General features: G+C 39.0%; 2 protein-coding genes across 4 annotated transcripts in view; one reads left to right on the top strand and one right to left on the bottom strand.

Moving 5' to 3' along the window:
- The window catches only part of CADM1 (cell adhesion molecule 1), a 333,247-nt gene that overhangs the window by 238,235 nt on the left and 75,965 nt on the right, over positions 1-19,047 (bottom strand). The gene's annotated exons all lie outside the window — the stretch shown is intronic.
- LOC102973459 (40S ribosomal protein S3a-like) lies at positions 5,828-6,677 on the top strand. The gene is given in 3 exon segments (XM_055078776.1): positions 5,828-5,977; positions 5,980-6,155; positions 6,157-6,677. Coding segments are annotated over 3 exon segments (792 nt in total). The 5' UTR covers positions 5,828-5,844; the 3' UTR covers positions 6,640-6,677.

Here is a 19,047-nt window from a genome sequence, read left to right as displayed (position 1 = left end):
AATACCCCACGGTTGAGGAAGCATGATAAAAATTTAATAATCTAATATAGAGTATATATACAAGAAAGGCAGTTTTCCGTATCACACTAAGTGTTATGCGCTATTGCTACTGACTTCCACAAGTAACTATACTGATTCACCACCTAGAGAAGGTCAACACATTCTAGCCTTAGAAGTGCTACAAAGGTTTGGGTGAAGGCTAAAAAGATCCCATTCACCTATCCACTGCACTTTTCCAAGACTAAGAGCTCTATGGGTTAATAATGTTTACTAACAATGAGACCGGGAACCTCCCACATATTAATTTCACACAGGAAAAAAATTTAGTGCCATGGTTTCCCAACCCTGGCTTACTGTCTTTCAGGTTGAACCACTAGACAGTTCAATGCAAATCTGCCACCTCTGCCACCACCGTAAGGAAAAAGAACCAAAGCACAGGTAGGGAGGGTGGGCCAGCAGCATCTTGGTGTAGAAAGGCTGGAGCATGCATTTTAAGTGCTGCTAAAACAAGTAGATATGCACCCAACAATCTGACGGTCGACCTCAAGAATGTTTCCAAAACCCATGCCAAGAGGATGACTTTTATTTCAAGATTCACTTTGAAATAACGAGCTGTTTTCTAAAGCCAGAGTTTTAGTTCTTGTATATTGAATAAGGATAAGCAATCTTAAAAAGCAAACAGGCCCCTTAAGTATCAAATTTCTAAAATGTGTTCTCTTTGCTCTAAAGGAGGGAGGGAGAATAATTTGCCGTGGGCTCAGAAACTGAATGACAAGTTTCAGCCCTAAGCAAATTTTCCTTCAAACTGAGTCCTTTAAAAGACTCGAAGGAGGTGGTAAATGTTGGTATTGGCAACAGCTTAAACAAAAGCCACACTGTTTCTTATTTTTACATGTGAATACTGGGAATAAGAAGGAAGCAGTGATGTTCCCTTTAAAAAAAAAAAAAAAAAAGAAAAGAAAAAAAAAAAACAGTCCAACGTACTACCTTTCCTCTACCTAAAGAAAATGTGTCAATTTTAGGTCCTGAAACAACAAATTTTTCCCCAGCACAATAGCTCATTTCTTTACACTACTGCTAGTTGGCTGTCCCTGATCAGCTGAAATCACTGCACAGCTCAAGATCTGGGACTGAAACCAAAAGGAATAAATCAATGAAGGCCTGGATTTCTATCCCACCAAGCAGGCTAGACTCTTCTAAGATGAGGAGCGGCCAAAAGCAGTGGGGAAGTTCATAACTGCGCTGGTCAGTGAGCTAAAATTACGTGACATGGGAAAGGTGTGCTCCCATCCTAATCCTAGGAAATCTCACTTAATCCTCCTGTTACTCTGCCATATTGCAATCACAAGGGTTCTATGTAGGTCCTCCTTCTAGCACTTACTCAGAATCAACTCTACTCCAAGAAAATTAGTTAAGACATCACTTTTATGTGGAAGGCCTTCTAAATAATCAAAACCTGAAGTCAGCATTATTTCATTGCACAGAAGGTGGGGGCAGGGAGAGATGTTGGCCAGAAAATACTTATTCTAAACAGAAATGTTACATTTTGAAATTGTTCCAAAAAGAGAATATTGGCATGAACTTCCAAGATTTTGTGCTTTCTGCTGTTACTAACATGAAATAGATTTAAGTTCTAATCCCCTAACATGAAACAAACCAAAAGCAGACAGACTGGCAAATACTAACTCTAGTTGCCCAGTACCACACACCATCAGTTCAAAGAGGTCAAAAAAGAAGCACAGGCAGTCATAGAGTATACGAAGAGATGAACAGTGCACTTTTTTTTTTAATCCTGATCTAGTGAGAAGGCATAAAGGAGTCCACCTGAGCAGAAGACTTCAAAAGCTAGATAAGGGAAGACAAAGAAAGAGGCATAAATGGAAAACTCATCAACAAGCTAAGAATATAATAAAGCAAAACTAAACTTCAATTTTTGCAAGAATACAGGCGTTTTGGCACTCAAAGGAGGTGCTGTCGCTACACCTCTCTGTATACAAAGGAAATGTGAAATCCTGCAATACCGTAGCATGTAGTCACTGAAGCAACTGCCAGGTAGGGCTAATCCCCAAACAAGATTTCTTAAGAAATCGAATTCTCCACTTTATCCCTTTTTTGTTTTTTGGTTTTTCATTTTGCTTTTTTTCCTCTTCTTTCATTGTTAAATATTAGCATATTAGAGGAAGGAATCTTGAAGAAACAATCTTCAGTCACTCAAGGGGCTAAATCAAGTCCTCTTGAACCCACAGGGCCCACCAAGATAAAGGGCATTGGAATGATGAGTTTTTAATGAAGCAATAGACCGACTAAGTAACTAGGGAAAAGGAAAGGAAAGGTGCTGAAATCTGACCCCATGGCAAAGAGGCAAAGTCTACATAAACCCATGGAGAAAGCGTGCAGTTTTAAGGAATCTGAGCTCCTTTACCCTCAATACAATCTTATTCAGGGAATGCTTCCATATGCTTAAAAAAAAAAATCCACTTTGCCTGCTCCCAGATATATAGCATCAGGGCAGGGATAAATTTCAAGCTGGCACAAGTCCAAATCCAACAGTTGCAGCTGTAGTAGCTGCCTTGTTTACAAAGCAATTCAGGAAGCTTTTAGAGGGCAGAGTGCACCAGACAGAAGGGGTTCTGTAAGCAAAACATGGATGGATCCCAATGCATTCAGAGCAGACAACACATCTGTTCCCAGGTCCCCCTTGGAGACATGCCGACTACAAATCCAAGTCAACCTTAAATGCTCATGTTTTTTCAGGAAAGCATAACCACTGAAGCACTCAAATCGAAATTATATGCTGGCAGTTATTGGACCCTTGGGCCACCCCCACATTCTAACCAAAACTCTGAGAACAACATTCCACACAAGGTTTTGAGCAGACTCCAATCTATGACCTGGACTACTTTGCTGCTTAGGATGCCAAGTGTAAGGATGCCTTCAACTGCTATTTTCCACCTCTTATCAACTATGCTTCTTAGCTTCCATCTGATCTTGTGTCCATCCAGCATAATTATGTGAGGAAAGGGTATGTCCCAGAATCAAGGTTGGTTCCCCTTGTTACTTCCTCACATCCAGAAGATTTCAATAATCTCACTTGATTCTATTCCCCTTCAGTTCTTTCCGCTGCTGTCTCTTTGCCATTTTTCTTTTCTTGGCATAGTTTAATTCAGAATTCCTCTCTAAGAAAAAGAAATATACAGTCAAGAAGTGGCGGGGGGGGGGGGGCGGGGGATGGTGGATAGGGAAAGAGCAATAGAATAAATGCTGAAAAGGAAACAGAGTACCTTCTGCCTGTTTATAGAGCTTCAAAAAATGTGCCATGATGATGACATGGGTGAGAATATGATGGGCACAGATGGGCATAATTAAACTACTAAAAAAAAAGAAATAACAGACAAAGCGTGGGGGGGGGGGGGGGCGGGGGATGGTGGATAGGGAAAGAGCAATAGAATAAATGCTGAAAAGGAAACAGAGTACCTTCTGCCTGTTTATAGAGCTTCAAAAAATGTGCCATGATGATGACATGGGTGAGAATATGATGGGCACAGATGGGCATAATTAAAGCAGAAAGGAGCTCTTAAGATGCTTAAAAGGGGGTAGTTCAGCTCTCTTAAATGAAAAGTAACCAAACATATAAGAAACAAAAGACTTTTAAAAAGATAGCTTAATTGTATATGGATGACAATGACTATTTGAAATTCACAGGATTTGAAATTCATGTTATCTGTCCATCCGATCTCTCAGACAGTGGGCCGTACCCATTGCAAGTGATTTTCCTGTAAGGCAAAGCATACATCCAGCCTACTATATGGACTCTGCCAGATACTTAGCCTTTTTTAAGAAAAAACAAGTACATCTCAAGCCGTCTGCGAGTCTGGATCTTTAAAAGTTTCTGTCCTTTAATGGCTTAGCACAATAAAAAACTGATGAAAAGGTTTTCTATCTGCTAATGCATCTGACTGTAAAAAAATAAATTAATTAAAGATAAGTTTAACTTGGAGCTTAAAATATTTAATCAATTAATTAAAATAAAATTTAAGAATGCTGGAGAGGGTGTGGAGAAAAGGGAAACCTCCTACACTGTTGGTGAGAATGTAAATTGGTGCAGCCACTATCGAGAACAGTATGGAGGTTCCTTAAAAAACTAAAAATAGAGCTACCATATGATCCAGCAATCCCACTCCTGGGGGACAAACTATTAATTCGGAAACATACATGTACCCCTATGTTCATAGCAGCACTATGTACGATAGCCAAGACGTGGAAGCAAGCTAAATGTCTATCGACAGATGAATGGATAAAGAAGATGTGGTACATATATACAATGGAATACTACTCAGCCATAAAAAAGAATGAAATAACACCATCTGCAGCAACATGGATGGACCTAGAGATTATCATACTAAATGAAGTCAGACAGAGAAAGACAAATATTATATGATATCACTTATATGTGGAATCTAAAATATGACACAAGTGAACTTACCTACAAAACAGAAAATAGAGAACAGACTTGTGGTTGCCAAGGGGGAGGATGGGAGGGGGAGGGATGGACTGGGAGTTTGGGATTAGCAGATGCAAACTCTTATATACAGAATGGATAAACAAGGTCCTACTGTATAGCACAGGGAACTACAGTCAATATCCTGTAGTAAACCATAATGGAAAAGAAGATGAGAAAGAATGTACTACATATACATAACTGAATTCCTTTGCTGTACAGCAGAAATTAACCCAACATCATAAATCAACCATACTTCAATAAAATAAAATTTCAGAAAATATAAAATCTGTACTTTCCCAAGTTTGGCTACACATAGCACAGGAGTCACACACTCAGGAAGGACCATGACATCACGCTAAACCTTTCTTCTGTGGGTTCCCTGGGTAGAATATTTTTCATAAAGACAGTAAAAGACAATCATGATCCAGTTGCCCCCACGACCATAAACATGCTTCTCCTGCACTCAAATGAAAGAGCATATAAAACAACAAACCACTGCAGATTTACAGCGGGAGTAAATGTTCAGCATAAAATCCCAACCGTGTCTTTGTGCATGCACCATCTATACAATAAATCAGCACAAAGCCCAGTACGGTGTACCTCTCACTATGTAATTACACGTTAATTACAAGTTTAATCGCACATATTAATAACACCTAGTCTATAACTGCAATGTATTCATGTAAACCTAATCAAGGAAAACTGGAATTAGTTGCATAAAACTTGTAATGAAAAATATAACGACTACACTAAAAAGACAGGGATAGGAATGCATATCTGTGACAAACTGTTTGTGTCAAGAAGAATAGAAAGTGATTCTCTTTCCTGAACATATTTCAGGCCCATTTAACACAATCTGTACCACTCAATGAATGTGCAGTGTCTTACACACATCAAATCAGATTTGGATAGTGTTCCTGACTTCAGATAAAATGGCATTACTATATTTAGTTATGGAATAATAGGAAGTGCTTACATTTTTAAACTTAATAAAAAGTGGGACAGGTTAAGAGTTAGGAGAGCCTGACTCTAATCTGCTATGTGGTATTTAAACAGCAAAACAAGTCTACCTCATGAAATAGGTAGATTTCATGCAGTCTCTGACTTAATTTCATCCTTAAACAATTTTTAAAAGTGTGGTCAAAGAAAGTGGAAGACAGTGGAAATCCTATTTAGAAGAATTTCACAAAACCAAAGTCAATCATCAGTCATTTGCTGCATGTCATTTTATATACTCTCACTGGGAAACTGTCACTTCTTAAGTTTCTGAAGTTTCATTTCTCCAAAGAGAACCAGAGTTTAATAAAAAACAAAAACAGGCTTTTGGCTCTCGGAGCAGCACCATGGAGGTTGGAAAGAACAAGCGCCTTACGAAAGGCGGTAAAAAGGGAGCCAAGAAGAAAGTGGTTGACCCATTTTCTAAGAAAGATTGGTATGATGTGAAAGCACCAGCTATGTTCAATATAAGAAATATTGGAAAACACTAGTCACGAGAACTCAAGGAACTAAAATCGCATCTGATGGCCTCAAGGGTCGTGTGTTTGAAGTGAGCCTCGCTGATCTGCAGAAGGATGAAGTTGCATTTAGAAAATTCAAGCTTATTACTGAGGATGTTCAAGGCAAAAACTGCCTGACTCATTTCCATGGCATGGATCCTTACCCGTGACAAAATGTGCTCCATGGTCAAAAAATGGCAGACCATGATTGACGCTCACGTTGATGTCAAGACTACCGATGGTTATTTGCTTCGTCTCTTCTGTGTGGGTTTTACTAAAAAATGCAACAATCAGATTCGGAAGACCTCTTACGCCCAGCACCAGCAGGTCCGCCAGATCCGCAAGAAGATGATGGAAATCATGACCCGAGAGGTGCAGACAAATGACTTGAAAGAGGTGGTCAATAAACGGATTCCAGACAGCATTGGAAAAGACATAGAAAGGGCCTGCCAATCTATTTATCCACTCCATGATGTATTTGTTAGAAAAGTGAAAATGCTGAAGAAGCCCAAGTTTGAATTGGGAAAACTCACGGAGCTACATGGTGAAGGTAGTAGTTCTGGAAAAGCTACTGGGGACGAGACAGGTGCTAAAGTTGAACAAGCTGATGGATATGAGCCACCAGTCCAGGAATCTGTTTAAAAATCAGACTTTTAATGGTGACAAATAAAAGACCTCATTTGTGATATTTTAAAAAATAAAAATAAATAAAAATAAAATAAAAACAAAAACAAAGTCAATTAAAACATTAATTCAAATAATAACTTAAGACTATAATTGTTTCTTCATTCTAATTGCTGCTTGATTTTTATGAACCACTTCCTTACCAGACTAAAAACAAAAATTTTTACAAAACCCGAAATGACAGACTTCTAGATTTTTTTTCATGTAAAGCTTGGAAATATTCTAGTTTCACTTTTAGTAATATATGCCTTTTTTTCTTTTTTTCTTTTTTTTTTGGCTCAGGACTAAATCAAGTTGATGTGCGAAAGGATAAAACAGCTATATGAAGAGGACTGAAGAAATTTTAAAAATGAATACTGAGTCTGCTCTTATAAACAGCTTTATGAAGCAAACTTCAGTATTTTAAAAAAATCTACTGAATCTGCTTTTCAAAAGCGAGTCACGATTTCATGTCTATACGAGGAAGAACGATAGAGACTCCCAACTGATGCTAAAGTAGAGGGCCAGCGAGGCAGTGAGCAAGGCAGTGACACAGCCCTCCTGTGAGTCATTATCCCTCTGGGAAAAACAGAAGCAAAGTCTTGTTGCTGAAATTTGTCTTGTAATCGCTCCGTTGTTTAAGACAACCAGTGAGTGAGGTCGCTACTTCCACGACATCATTTACCATTAACATATCCTGAGCCAGTTCAAAACTACAGGTATTTTACAAGCACCCAGAGCCCTTACCCATTAAAAATAGCTAATAAATAGCCATGCACTGTGATGGAAGAATGCAATATTTTCCACAAGAAATGATATCATTTATCTTTTCCAAAATTTTATTCACACCTCAATTACTGTTCATCTGTCACCATCACTCCTAAAACCCAAAGCAAGTAATCACCTGGAAGAGAAATTCTCACTGAACTTCCACTGTGTTTACACATAAGAAAAGAAATTTTAAAACTACCATTTCCCTCAGCCATTAAAAGTTAGTCACTTTAAGGTTTCTTGGTAAAAACCTAAAGAAATCCCTGGTTTATTTACCCATGGGAGGGGAGTTGAGAATAGGTAACATTTATACATTTAAATCTTTAGAAGACCTCAAAATGTTTGCTCGGAAGTATTATGAGCTCTCATATGTCATTCAATATACAGCAAATCAATAATGATTCATTAATCATACTTTTTTCTTGCAACAAATGTTTATGAGATTATTACTTTGTGGACAACAAAAGATAGACCAACATTCTCAGCCCAACTTAAACCAGTTTTCTGCAGGGTTCCTCTTTCTGCAAAAACTCAACATTATTAACAGTAATCTAAAATAATGATCAAATCACAACTGCTAACATTTATTGAGTGCTTACTATGTGCCAGGCTCTGTTCTAGACACTTGGCAAATATTAGTTCATTTAATTCTCGAAACAGCTCTAGGAGAAAGATTCTGTAAGTATTTCCATTATCCAGACAGGGAAACTGCGGCACAGTGTGACTACATAACTTGAACGTGATCACAGTTAATAAATGGCAGAGGTAGGCCAGGATCTCAGGGAGTCTGGCTCCAGATTTCAGCTCTTAACCACTAAGCTAAAATTAATTTCAAGCCAATATCTACCATCACTCTCATCACATCACACTCAAATGGATTAATTTTTTATGTAAATATACACATAGCATATAATTGTTAATTAAGTAATGCTGCATTAAAATAACATCCTCTTCTAGAATCATTTGTTTATTTTTTGTCACCTCAATTATTTTTAACCTAATGGACTTTTATTTTCATGAAAGTATATTATTAGGGAATAGAAAAAGAAAACACCCAACACTTGTACTATGTAAAAAAGGACATCTTCATGATATTTAATCATGTAATATTTTTGTTAGTTCAGGGAATCCTAGTTACCTTAATATTAATCATTTGAGCCCCCATAGTTAGCAAGAAGGCAAAAGTCATCATAACATAAAACACATACCAACCGCCTATAACCCTAATAACACTGCAATCTACCTATCTCTATCCATAGAATTATATTCTTTATAGGTCTCTGGAAGATTCTACACTGCATGTACAAAGACAACAGCCCTCAATATAAAATTGTAGCTCTTATCAAAGATTCAGAATTTCATGAAACCAGTGAAAGTGATGATAAAGACTGCTCGAATCCCAAGCAAGATCACTAACCAATCAAAGAGCATCTGGCAAAGTTAAACCAAATAAAAAACCAGGAGGGAAATTCAGAAAGGACAAAAAGAGGCTAAACACTTGGAGACGGGAGGGACATTCAGTCATCCAACTTTATCAGAAAAACTGCATGGCAAATACAGTCACCACTTGATCCTTCACTCATTCTAAGAATTACAGAGCTGCAATTATATTTTAAGTGTTGTTAAATCTAAGATAAAATAATATTCCTCATTTTTATGTTGACTCGCCACGATAAAGTTCAGTCAAATCTCTTGACCTCTATTTACATGAAATTCTGGTACCTGCTTTAAGTGAATTCACTTCAGTGACCTTTGCCGGGCATCAATTATCTAATAAGGAGGATCTCCTGTACCCAGTCTGCATTTTAAAAGGAACTCACAACTTCAGACTTGGATGAGGGAGAGCTAGCATATCTTCTAGCAGAGTGATCTAACGGGGGAAGAGTTTTGAGTCTGAAAAACTGGTTTCTAATACCTATTGAACTGCACAACAGTTGCAGTGAGTTTGGGAAAGATCTCTTAACCTGTCTCAGACAGTTTGCACACTTGGAAAAATGGAATATTCCCTACCTTATGGTCCTCTTATGAGTAGAAAATGAGATAGCACATCTGAGAGCGATTTTTCAGCTGTAAATGGCTAACCAAATGTTGATCATTCTTACACTCAACTGCCATCCCATGAGTTGATAGTCAATTTCACCAAGCATTCATCATTCATAGATTACATATTGATTGACTTTTGGTTGTATACTTTAGATGCTGAGGGAAGTAACCAAAAACTAAAACAATATATCTGCTCTTTAAAGTCTGCTTGAGTTGTGAGTTTTCAAAGCTTATAAGAGAAGGTTTTCCTTTAAAACATTAGCATACAAGGCAAATAAGTAATATGACATTAAAGGGGTAAAAACAAGAAACACTGGAACTCCTAAGAAATAGTTTGATTCCAACTAGGATAATCAGGGTAGGCCTCCTGAAAGAAGCTGCATGAAAGAAAGATAAAAAGTCAGGGTGATCTTAGAGTTGAAAGACCTTACATCCAACTTCACTGGGTTCATCCTACTCCTTCTGCGTCCCTGTAAAAGGAGTCTTCAAAACACAAACAATGGTGACAAGGTAATATGGGGCTTGCGAAGACGTTCAATTCATTATCATCTACTGTGCCACCTGCCATGTCTGGCATGCAGTTTAAATATACTGTAGTGGCATAGCTCATCTGCTGATAATACCAAGTCAAACCATTAATATACAACTCCACTGAAGACACTGACAGAAAACTTTAGCTCCAGGTCATGCATTTATGAAGAGACAATCAAAGACACATTTTTGTGAAAAGCAGGAATCACATTCAAAAGTTGTGCATCTTTGGCCAATTGTCTGCTGCTTTCCTATATTAAATCTCCAGAGTGAAAAAATACTAAACAATGTATTTCTATTTTTGCCCATCAGAATCACTAAACCCTGATATGAAGCAAACTGCTCAGACTGTAAACACGGAAGGAATAAATCTGCTGGGTAACAGTAAGCTCAAGTAGCACAAATCACATCTAGTATTCTTGTAGACTCTCCTTATCAGTATTTAAGCAGCAGAGACAGAACCAACAACCACAGATAAAGCACACCACACAATTTAAATTCATCTGGTGTTCTGGTGTCCTAGTATTCTGTCCTATACAAACCTAGATGGCTTATTCTCAGACTCTACAAATAACCACCAAGCACAGATAAAGCACACCACACTATTTCAATTCATCTGGTGTTCTGGTGTCCTAGTATTCTGTCCTATACAAACCTAGATGGCTTATTCTCAGACTCTACACGTAACCACCACGCTAACTTGTTGGCTCTACTATCAGAGACTGTAGCCACTGAGCCCCTTCATGCTGGTTAATTGCAGGGATTATAGACACACACACGCACAACCTGGTCGATTTTGTACTCACAGTCTAAAAACTCAGGCAAGCGAGATGTGATCAGGTAGTCAAGAAATAAAATTAGAAAATGTGCTATACATTCTTCTGGTTTTTTCAAACTATTCAAATAATTATTTAGACTGAATCTTATCAGCCACAGGGCGTTCAATTTAACGTAGAAATGAGAAAGGGGAAAAGTTTGTAAAACAATATAGCAAAAGGAGTTTCAGTGAATTGAGTGGCTTTTGAGATGGACATTTATTAACTATAAACAGATTTTAAAATAATTCTATATGTAAGTGTAGGTGTGTTTATAGAAACACAAAAGAGGGGGAAATGTTTAGGGGAAAATGTGGTCCAATACATGTCTTTCTTTCACCATCCAGAGGAAAACAGATTTCAACTCACTTGAAAACCGTCTGGCTGGAGACTACACAATTTCCCCCCGTAGCTCATTAAACTGTTATATCACCTTGACAGTCACTTCCTGCAAAGTTAAATGCAAATCAAAACATTTTTAATTGAATCATGCAATACATGACTAAGGCAGCTCACTGTTTAGAGGAAATTTGTGAAGTAATTCATTACTGTGCTAAAGTAACTACATCCCCCCTGATAGAAATAACTCAGATTTTAACATACCAAGTCTGCTTAAAGCCGGGGACACCTGCAGAGAAAAGATGCTGCGTTTATACTTATCTACTACCTCAAGTTCTATGGCTCTGACTCTTTGACACCTTATTCAGAAGTAGCTAAGAAGCAATATTGGTGAGTAGTAAGGGACTTCAACTTGACATAAAGAAAAACTGGCTCCCCCTCCTCTCCCAGCCTTCACATATAAAAACAAGTCTTTCTTCAACAAAGTAAGATTTAATGAAGACACTAAGAGAAAAACCTTTGCCTCACCCATTCTGGAACGCAAAGGTCACCTGTGGCTCAATGGTGATGCTTTGTATATTTTGATAATGCACAAAAGAAAATGAAACTTCTTTAATAACATAGCCCGAGGGTATAAGTGGACCACTCAAATGGTTTATATGATTAGCTTAACAAGAAGGGACATCCACTCTTCTACTGCTTCATGTGATCTATTTACAGTCAAGGTAGCTATATTTAGAAAATTCCTACAGTACATAAGAACTGAGAGATAAATATCAAACTACTACCCTTTCAGGCTTCCCAAAAAAATTCTGTTAGCCTCAGGAAACCATGAGCCATTGGGGGTTTGCTTCAGCAGAATCTGAACCAGAAATATTATTCTATATTACACTTAAAAAAAAAAAAACCTGCTGCAAATTGCATTCAGTGCAACATTTTAACGTGTTCCATATTTGAGATCAGAGTTTATACATATTAATGTCAAAGAGCCTATAGCTCAAACCCCACTGTTTATCACTACCTGAAAATTAAATTAAACATACCACATTAAGCAACCAACCAAATTTGATCTCCATTAAACCCAAGCCAAGAGTGAGGCCTTTACCATAGGACTGAAGAGATAAGGGCTTACTTTAAACAGAGTGACTGTGATAAAACAATTCAAATGTGAGACTTTACAGGAGCAAGTACTTAAAGCACCTCAAGACAAACATTTACATAAACTATACAACATCATAATCTACTAAATATAAAAGATTAAGGAACCCATTAAATCATAATTTAGAATACAAATTTTACAGGAGGGAAGGAAAGGAGACTGCCCTGCTAACTGGGTCCTATAAATGAATGTGCAGTGAAAGTTCTTTTGAAGGCAAGAGGCAAGATCAATAAGGGGTGAAAATATAAATGTATTAACACAAAGCAAAATGCGATTCTTATTTTGCTACGGTCTGCTACTTACAGCATATTGTACTGGCCAGACAGTCCCCTTTTAAGTTTTTATCCTTAAGAATCCCCTTCCCGGGACTTCCCTGGTGGCGCAGTGGTTAAGAATCCGCCTGCCAATGTAGGGGACACGGGTTCAAGTCCTGGTCCGCGAAGATCCCACATACCGCGGAGCAGCTAAGGCCGTGCGTCACAACTACTGAGCCTGCGCTCTAGAGCCCGCATGATTACTTAAGCCCGCGTGCCTGGAGCCCGTGCTCAGCAACAAGAGAAACCACTGCAATAAGCCTGCACACCGCAACGAAGAGTAGCCCCCGCTCACCACAACTAGCCCCCGTGCAGCAAGGAAGACCCAACGCAGCCAAAAATAAATAAATAAATTTTTAAAATTTTAAAAAATTAAAAAAAAAAAAAGAATCCCCTTCTCATTTCATTCCATCCTTATACTGTCACAATCACATACCTCTCACTTTTCTCCAGTTCCTAAAGAATTTCCAACCATTTGCCTCTTCCTACATAGGCTGCCCCTTTGTTTTGATCCCCTAACCACTCTCCTTTCTCACAATCATGTTTAAATCCTCATAAACACTCTGAAACACTCCAGTAACTTGAAACAACATTTCTACCCTTTGCCCTCTTTCCCCAATCCCAGGATAAGGTAAAAGAAGGCTGGGGGTTCCCTCTGACGCCCAGCCCCTGCCTTTAAGAAATACACCATAAACAAATATATTACCTTAAAATTTTTTCAACTCCAACTACTCCTAATAATTATTAAAAATTACAATCATCAGAGATGTCCAGTTTGCAAAAATCTCCCAGTTAATGAAAGCTATGTTTTCAGGTTCGTAAAGCCAATACCCCATCTGGTCTTTTAAAGTAGGAAATTAACTGAATCCTCTAGAGAATTAAGAAATCTCTGGGGGCTTCCCTGGTGGCGCGGTGGTTGCGCGTCCGCCTGCCAATGCAGGGGAACCGGGTTCGCGCCCCGCCCGCATACCACAAAAAAAAAAAAAAAAAAAAAGAAATCTCTGACCATGAACCTGAAAATGAGCCCCCGAGAGTCAGTAATCTGATTAAACTGGGTGAACATGACGACAGAATGCACCTTAGATGGGGAGATCCAGAGCTGGGAACAGATGCTAGGCTCAGGAAGGGGCTTCCTTCCAAGCCCAAAGTCAGTCCCTTGGCTCTTCTATAGACATTAGTCAAGGGAACACATTTTTGTTCTTACCCACTTTCATCTCAATTGTGCTCACGCTCCAAATGATATTTCTCTGCATAGTGAGTTGATTTCTTGATCAATGGATTCCGTTTGAGGCTTCCCATGACCTGGCCCCAAACCTCTCATACTCTCCATGTTCTCTTGGAGACACTCTGGAGAATATTTCTCAGCTGGTGTGAATATAAGAATTACCTAGGGATGTTTTAAAAAAGAAATGCACACGCCCAGGGTCTCCAACCACAACAACTGAATTAGACACTCCCGGGAGAAGCCCCTGAGCAGGTATGCTTTTTAAGTTCCTTAAGCTCCTCTGAAGGACACCATTGGTTGAGCACCAGTGATTTAGAATTGAGAACAATGGGTATAATGTAACAAGGAAAGACACACAGGATCACTGTATAAGGAAGGAGACAGGCAAGAGCAGAGAATCTGGAGTTGACTTCCTCCTGATGGTGAACATCCTCGCCTCCTCTGCTGGTTGAAAGCGTCAGCCAGGCTCTGGCCCCCTGGGCAAAGGAAGCATCCAATAGCCCTGGCACTCCTCTGGAATAGTCAACAGGTTGCTCCAGGGGGTATGGACTTTGAAAGTTGCCATGATACCACTAGAGCTGGCATCCTGGAGTGTCACAGGTGTATTGATAATTGACTCAGTCTGTTTTGTTTACAATTTCCTGCCCAACAAATTGCATGTTTCTGCAGATGTCTAACAAATTCAGGACATTTAATTCCTCAGCTGCCACCGTCCCGCTGTTTCCACCCTCCTCATCCATTGGTTACGATGGTGTCCAAAGACACATTCACCGGCATTAGCCAAGGTCATTAAAAAGCTCTTACAACCATCTGTACCCAGATGGACAGGTCTCCAGCCAAAACAGGAGAGGTTCCCCCTCAAAGGAGGCCCAGAGGACCTGACTCCAAGCAGTGCCACAGTTGGTTTTTTAATTATTGTTTGTGGGTCCTGAATTATTTACATTTCAGCTGTAAATCTTAATGACCCATGCCATGTTCTTCTTGGCTTACTGATGGTAAGCAAAGCCAAAGCAGTTTCGTTTACCTGATTCAACACTGCTATAGGATGGGAGCCGAAGAAACATGCACCTTCCTAAAGTGTCTTACACAGGTTCTTGGAACAAATCATTCTTGCTTGGATCCTTGGCTAGGTCATTTGCCACACACTTATCAGTTAATTCCCTACTTCATTCACACTCCTCATCATCCGATGATGGTGCATTTCCATGCAAATGACTCATCTGTGTAGGGTTGTTTTTTTTTTTTTTTTAAAAATACCTTGTTCCTTAAACTCTGCATCGCACACACAAAAAAAATCTAACTTCATGTGAAATCAAACCACGGTGATTTTTTTTTTTTTTACAGTGTTCCTATAACATGTTACAGATACTTAATATGATGGCAGGAGTTTCCAGAACAAAGGTTTAAAGACCATAATGCACCCTGGCAAAGTTTGGCAAGATCTTCACAACCAAAACCAAAGGCCTAGACAAAGAGAGTCAAATGGCTTTGCTAAAACACACTGTCTGGAGAAATCCAATCAACCTGGGGTTTCAGCTAACTTTGACCAAGTGAATGAGGGAAGAAAGGAACCTCGTGCTCACATCTACTTGACAAAACTGGAGATCTCTGTCCTAAGTACTGACCTCCAAAACACTAGGAAAAGTGAATGCTGAATTCCTGTCCTCCAGCCTCTCAGAGGAGCATCTCAGTCACCCTCAGCCACCCCTTTTTACCATAATTACACTGCTTCTCCACACTCTTTCTTCCTGCCCTTCAGAACTCGAAGCAGACGTGCTCACCAGCGGTGCCAAACTGTTAGACTCATCAAGTTTATGAACACTGCATACAAAATGCAAACATTTCCCTCCATTTGGGCAAACATTGGCACGGGAAACTTTCTTTCCAATGGTAACAGCAGGGAGCTTAAATAAAAGTTCAGTTTCTAGAAGGGTGGGGGAGAGAAAAAGCTAATTCTAAAAATATGTCATCAGCAGCTTGCCATTGCCAGAGAAAATGGTACATGTTTCCCTCAAGCACAGTTCACTCAAATGAACTTGACAGCTTCAGAGATCACTTAAAAGAAAGAAAATTTGTTGCATGAGGCCTGCCAGATACTAAAGAGATCACGTCTCAACAGATAAGACTTGATAGATCCTCATCTTAAATATTTCTGTAGGATGATTATGTGAACTCAGAATTAGCACTTTGTCACATAACTGCACACAGGCTTATGCCCTAAGGGTATTCTTCCAGCCCATTCATAGGAATCCTTACTGGAATCTGGCAATTAACTTTAACATCTTGCTACTGTTAACAGTTCCCCCGAAAATAAATTAAAGGACATCTGGGCATACAAGTAAAATTACACAGCTAAACTTAAAATCAGCAGCTTTCCACTTGTCCACAGGTGTGTCCAGACAAGGTAAACAATTTTAAATGGGTTACAAATTATAGATGTCAGTGCCTTCTCTCAAATCCACCAAATGCTGGAAAATGCTGTTCTCTGGCAGACAATTTCCTAAAAGGATACTTTCCCATTTAAACATAATTCTCAGGTTACTGAAAATCCTGTAAAAATCAGGTGTGAATATGCTCATTTGACCCGAAGCTGCAACTCGCAAACATCTAATTGAAAGGAAAAGCAAGCAGGCATTACAACTCCCCAGAAAGCCACAAAAATAAAAGGGTCCATCTTCAAGAAGATGATTTCCAATTACAACACAATGCTGGTTTGAAGAAATGTCCAATGCAGCGGTGAGCAGAAATATACCAACCAAAAAGCTTTCCCATCTCAACAGGGACAACATGGCAGCTAAGCTATCAAGTCTGTTGTAGAAGCTGAACACCTCTATTTGTTTTCTCATCCTCTTAGCCATAACCTAGATTTCTGGATCCAGGTTTAAACTGAATAGACCCTTGTAAAAGTGTAACTCCTTAAAAGGGCACTGATGGTTGACTTTGCCCTTGGAGAAGAGGAGAGAAAAACTATGGCCTGATCTTTAATATTAAATATTTAATGTGTTTTTAACACATCAGCCCTTTAGATTTAATTCCAGACTTAGTGCACCTGTCAGGATCCTGACGGCGATGGTTTTATTGCAACTATACATTTTTCTGACATTCAGAAACAGATTTTCAAAAGATTCTGTACCCCAGAAAATTCCAAGCAAGGTTCAATTTAACTGTTTTTAAAACACACTTGGAAAAAAAGCATTTTCTTCTACAAAAAAACATTTTCTCCTTCAGCAAAAAAATGATAACAGGTTAGTAAATGCACAAAATATAAACCTAGAAAATGCTGCAGACATTGCTTTTTTAAATATTTGTGCATTTTTAAGACAGCAAGGACAAAAGCTGAGCCTTAGTGACAACAGGGTAAAACTTAAATTATGTTCTAATCTATGTAGCCATCGACCACCAACATTCAAGGGAATCCTTAAGAAGGACAACTGTAACATTAGTTTGATGCTGGGAATCCTGTAATTCCATTAAATGATGAAATGACAGAATATGCATAAATGATGTGACCGTATTTAGAAACATCTGTGGTTTGGGTTTTTTTTTCCCGGAAAGAATATCTTCAGTGGTATGCTTTTCCACTCATCTTTATGGATTGTACTAGCACCTGGATAAACTTAAAATACCCATCGCTATGGGAGAGGGGGATAAAGGTGGGGAGGCACAAAGTTTAGATTAATACATTATGAGCACTTCCCGGAGGGACAACAGATTTTTAAATACATAGTGATCTATCCCTTCTTTTTAACTAGAAAGAGAATGTGGTATGTTCTCTACCTTTGCATCATGGTCCTTCTCTCTAAGAGCACCATGACAAGCTCACTTTGAACATTATTAACTAATATTGATTTAAGTGGAGCGGGAACTCTTGAAGTTTTTTACTCATCTGAAATGCAGAGCACATACATATTTTACCGAAAGGTTTACTATGCATATTAATCTTTTATGCATTTTATTCCTCCAAGCGTGAAAAGAAACAAGTTGAAGTAATAGAGGTTGCCAGGTGTTGGTGGCACCCATTCCACTGTAATGACAGCCATGACTTAAGGTTTTGTCTCGCTCTACTCTTCCTATGAATTGCCAATCTTCAGGTTGCCACGGCAACTCTATACACTGACAGGTAAGCTTCAGGAAGCATCCTGGTCATGGTTCCCATACTGTTTGCTTGGCATCAGAGCACTCCAAACTCCCTGCTGCACGGGGGCATCAGGGGATGGTTCCCCTTACAGAGTTATTCTAGCACACTGCCTGGTCACTGCGATTAATCATTCCTGCTTCTTGAGCTGACATAGCAAGGTTGGGGAGACGACATCCTAAATGAGCAGAGCTGATTACCTGGGAAAGCAATTCTTCAAGATAGCACAGCTAACTAATAGTTCCATCTGCTACACATAAACACCTTCCAGAGCCCTAGAAGTAGTGTCAGAACACAACTAACAGAGTTGGGTCCTGTATGCCAGATTTCTGTGTGTCATCACAGGTGTGTGATGAGCAGAGAAAGTACTTGAAGTTTTCTTCCTCCGTGGGGTAACCGGTGCTACATCATCTTAGGATCACGGGCTCCCCAGAAGGAGATATTTTAGTAGGTGTTCTCAGTTTGATTTTTTAAAAAATAAATGTGAAATAAGACTTCAATATGAAGCCACCTGAAGTATACACAAAGAAGGGGTAGGACAGGCCTGTGGTAAAACACACTTCTCTGAAACACAAATGACAACAAAGCTCCGCGATAAACCAAACACAAGAAGCTTTTCCATTGCCCCCAGTATATACTGGTATGTATTGTGAAAGATTTGTTTTAAAGTGATTAAATAAAAATAGAACCTTTAAAAATGGGGACAGTGCATCCCAGTTCTATAAATTAAACAAACTTAAGAAGGCTGTGGTTAGGATCCATCGATAAGCTCGGCAGACGGTTAAATACAATTTGGCGAGAAGTGGAGCTGTACCAAAGCTATTATTACAGACGAATCTATAAATGGCTCTCGGAAATTTTTTTAGAAATCCAAACAACCAGCCGCTTCTTAAGTCACCCTACAGATTCTGTCTGCTTTTATTATTAATAAATCTTTGACGATATAAATCAAATTCTGACATCTCAACGCTGGGTGTTTAAAGGAGGCTGCACATTTCTACTTTCCTGACCAAAGTACTGGCACTTTACAGTAGCTGCATTTAACACTGCTTCTG

This window comes from Physeter macrocephalus, chromosome 16, assembly GCF_002837175.3.
Source record: "Physeter macrocephalus isolate SW-GA chromosome 16, ASM283717v5, whole genome shotgun sequence".
Classification (NCBI taxonomy): Eukaryota; Metazoa; Chordata; class Mammalia; order Artiodactyla; family Physeteridae; genus Physeter; species Physeter macrocephalus.
This window is presented reverse-complemented; position numbering and strand designations above follow the sequence as displayed.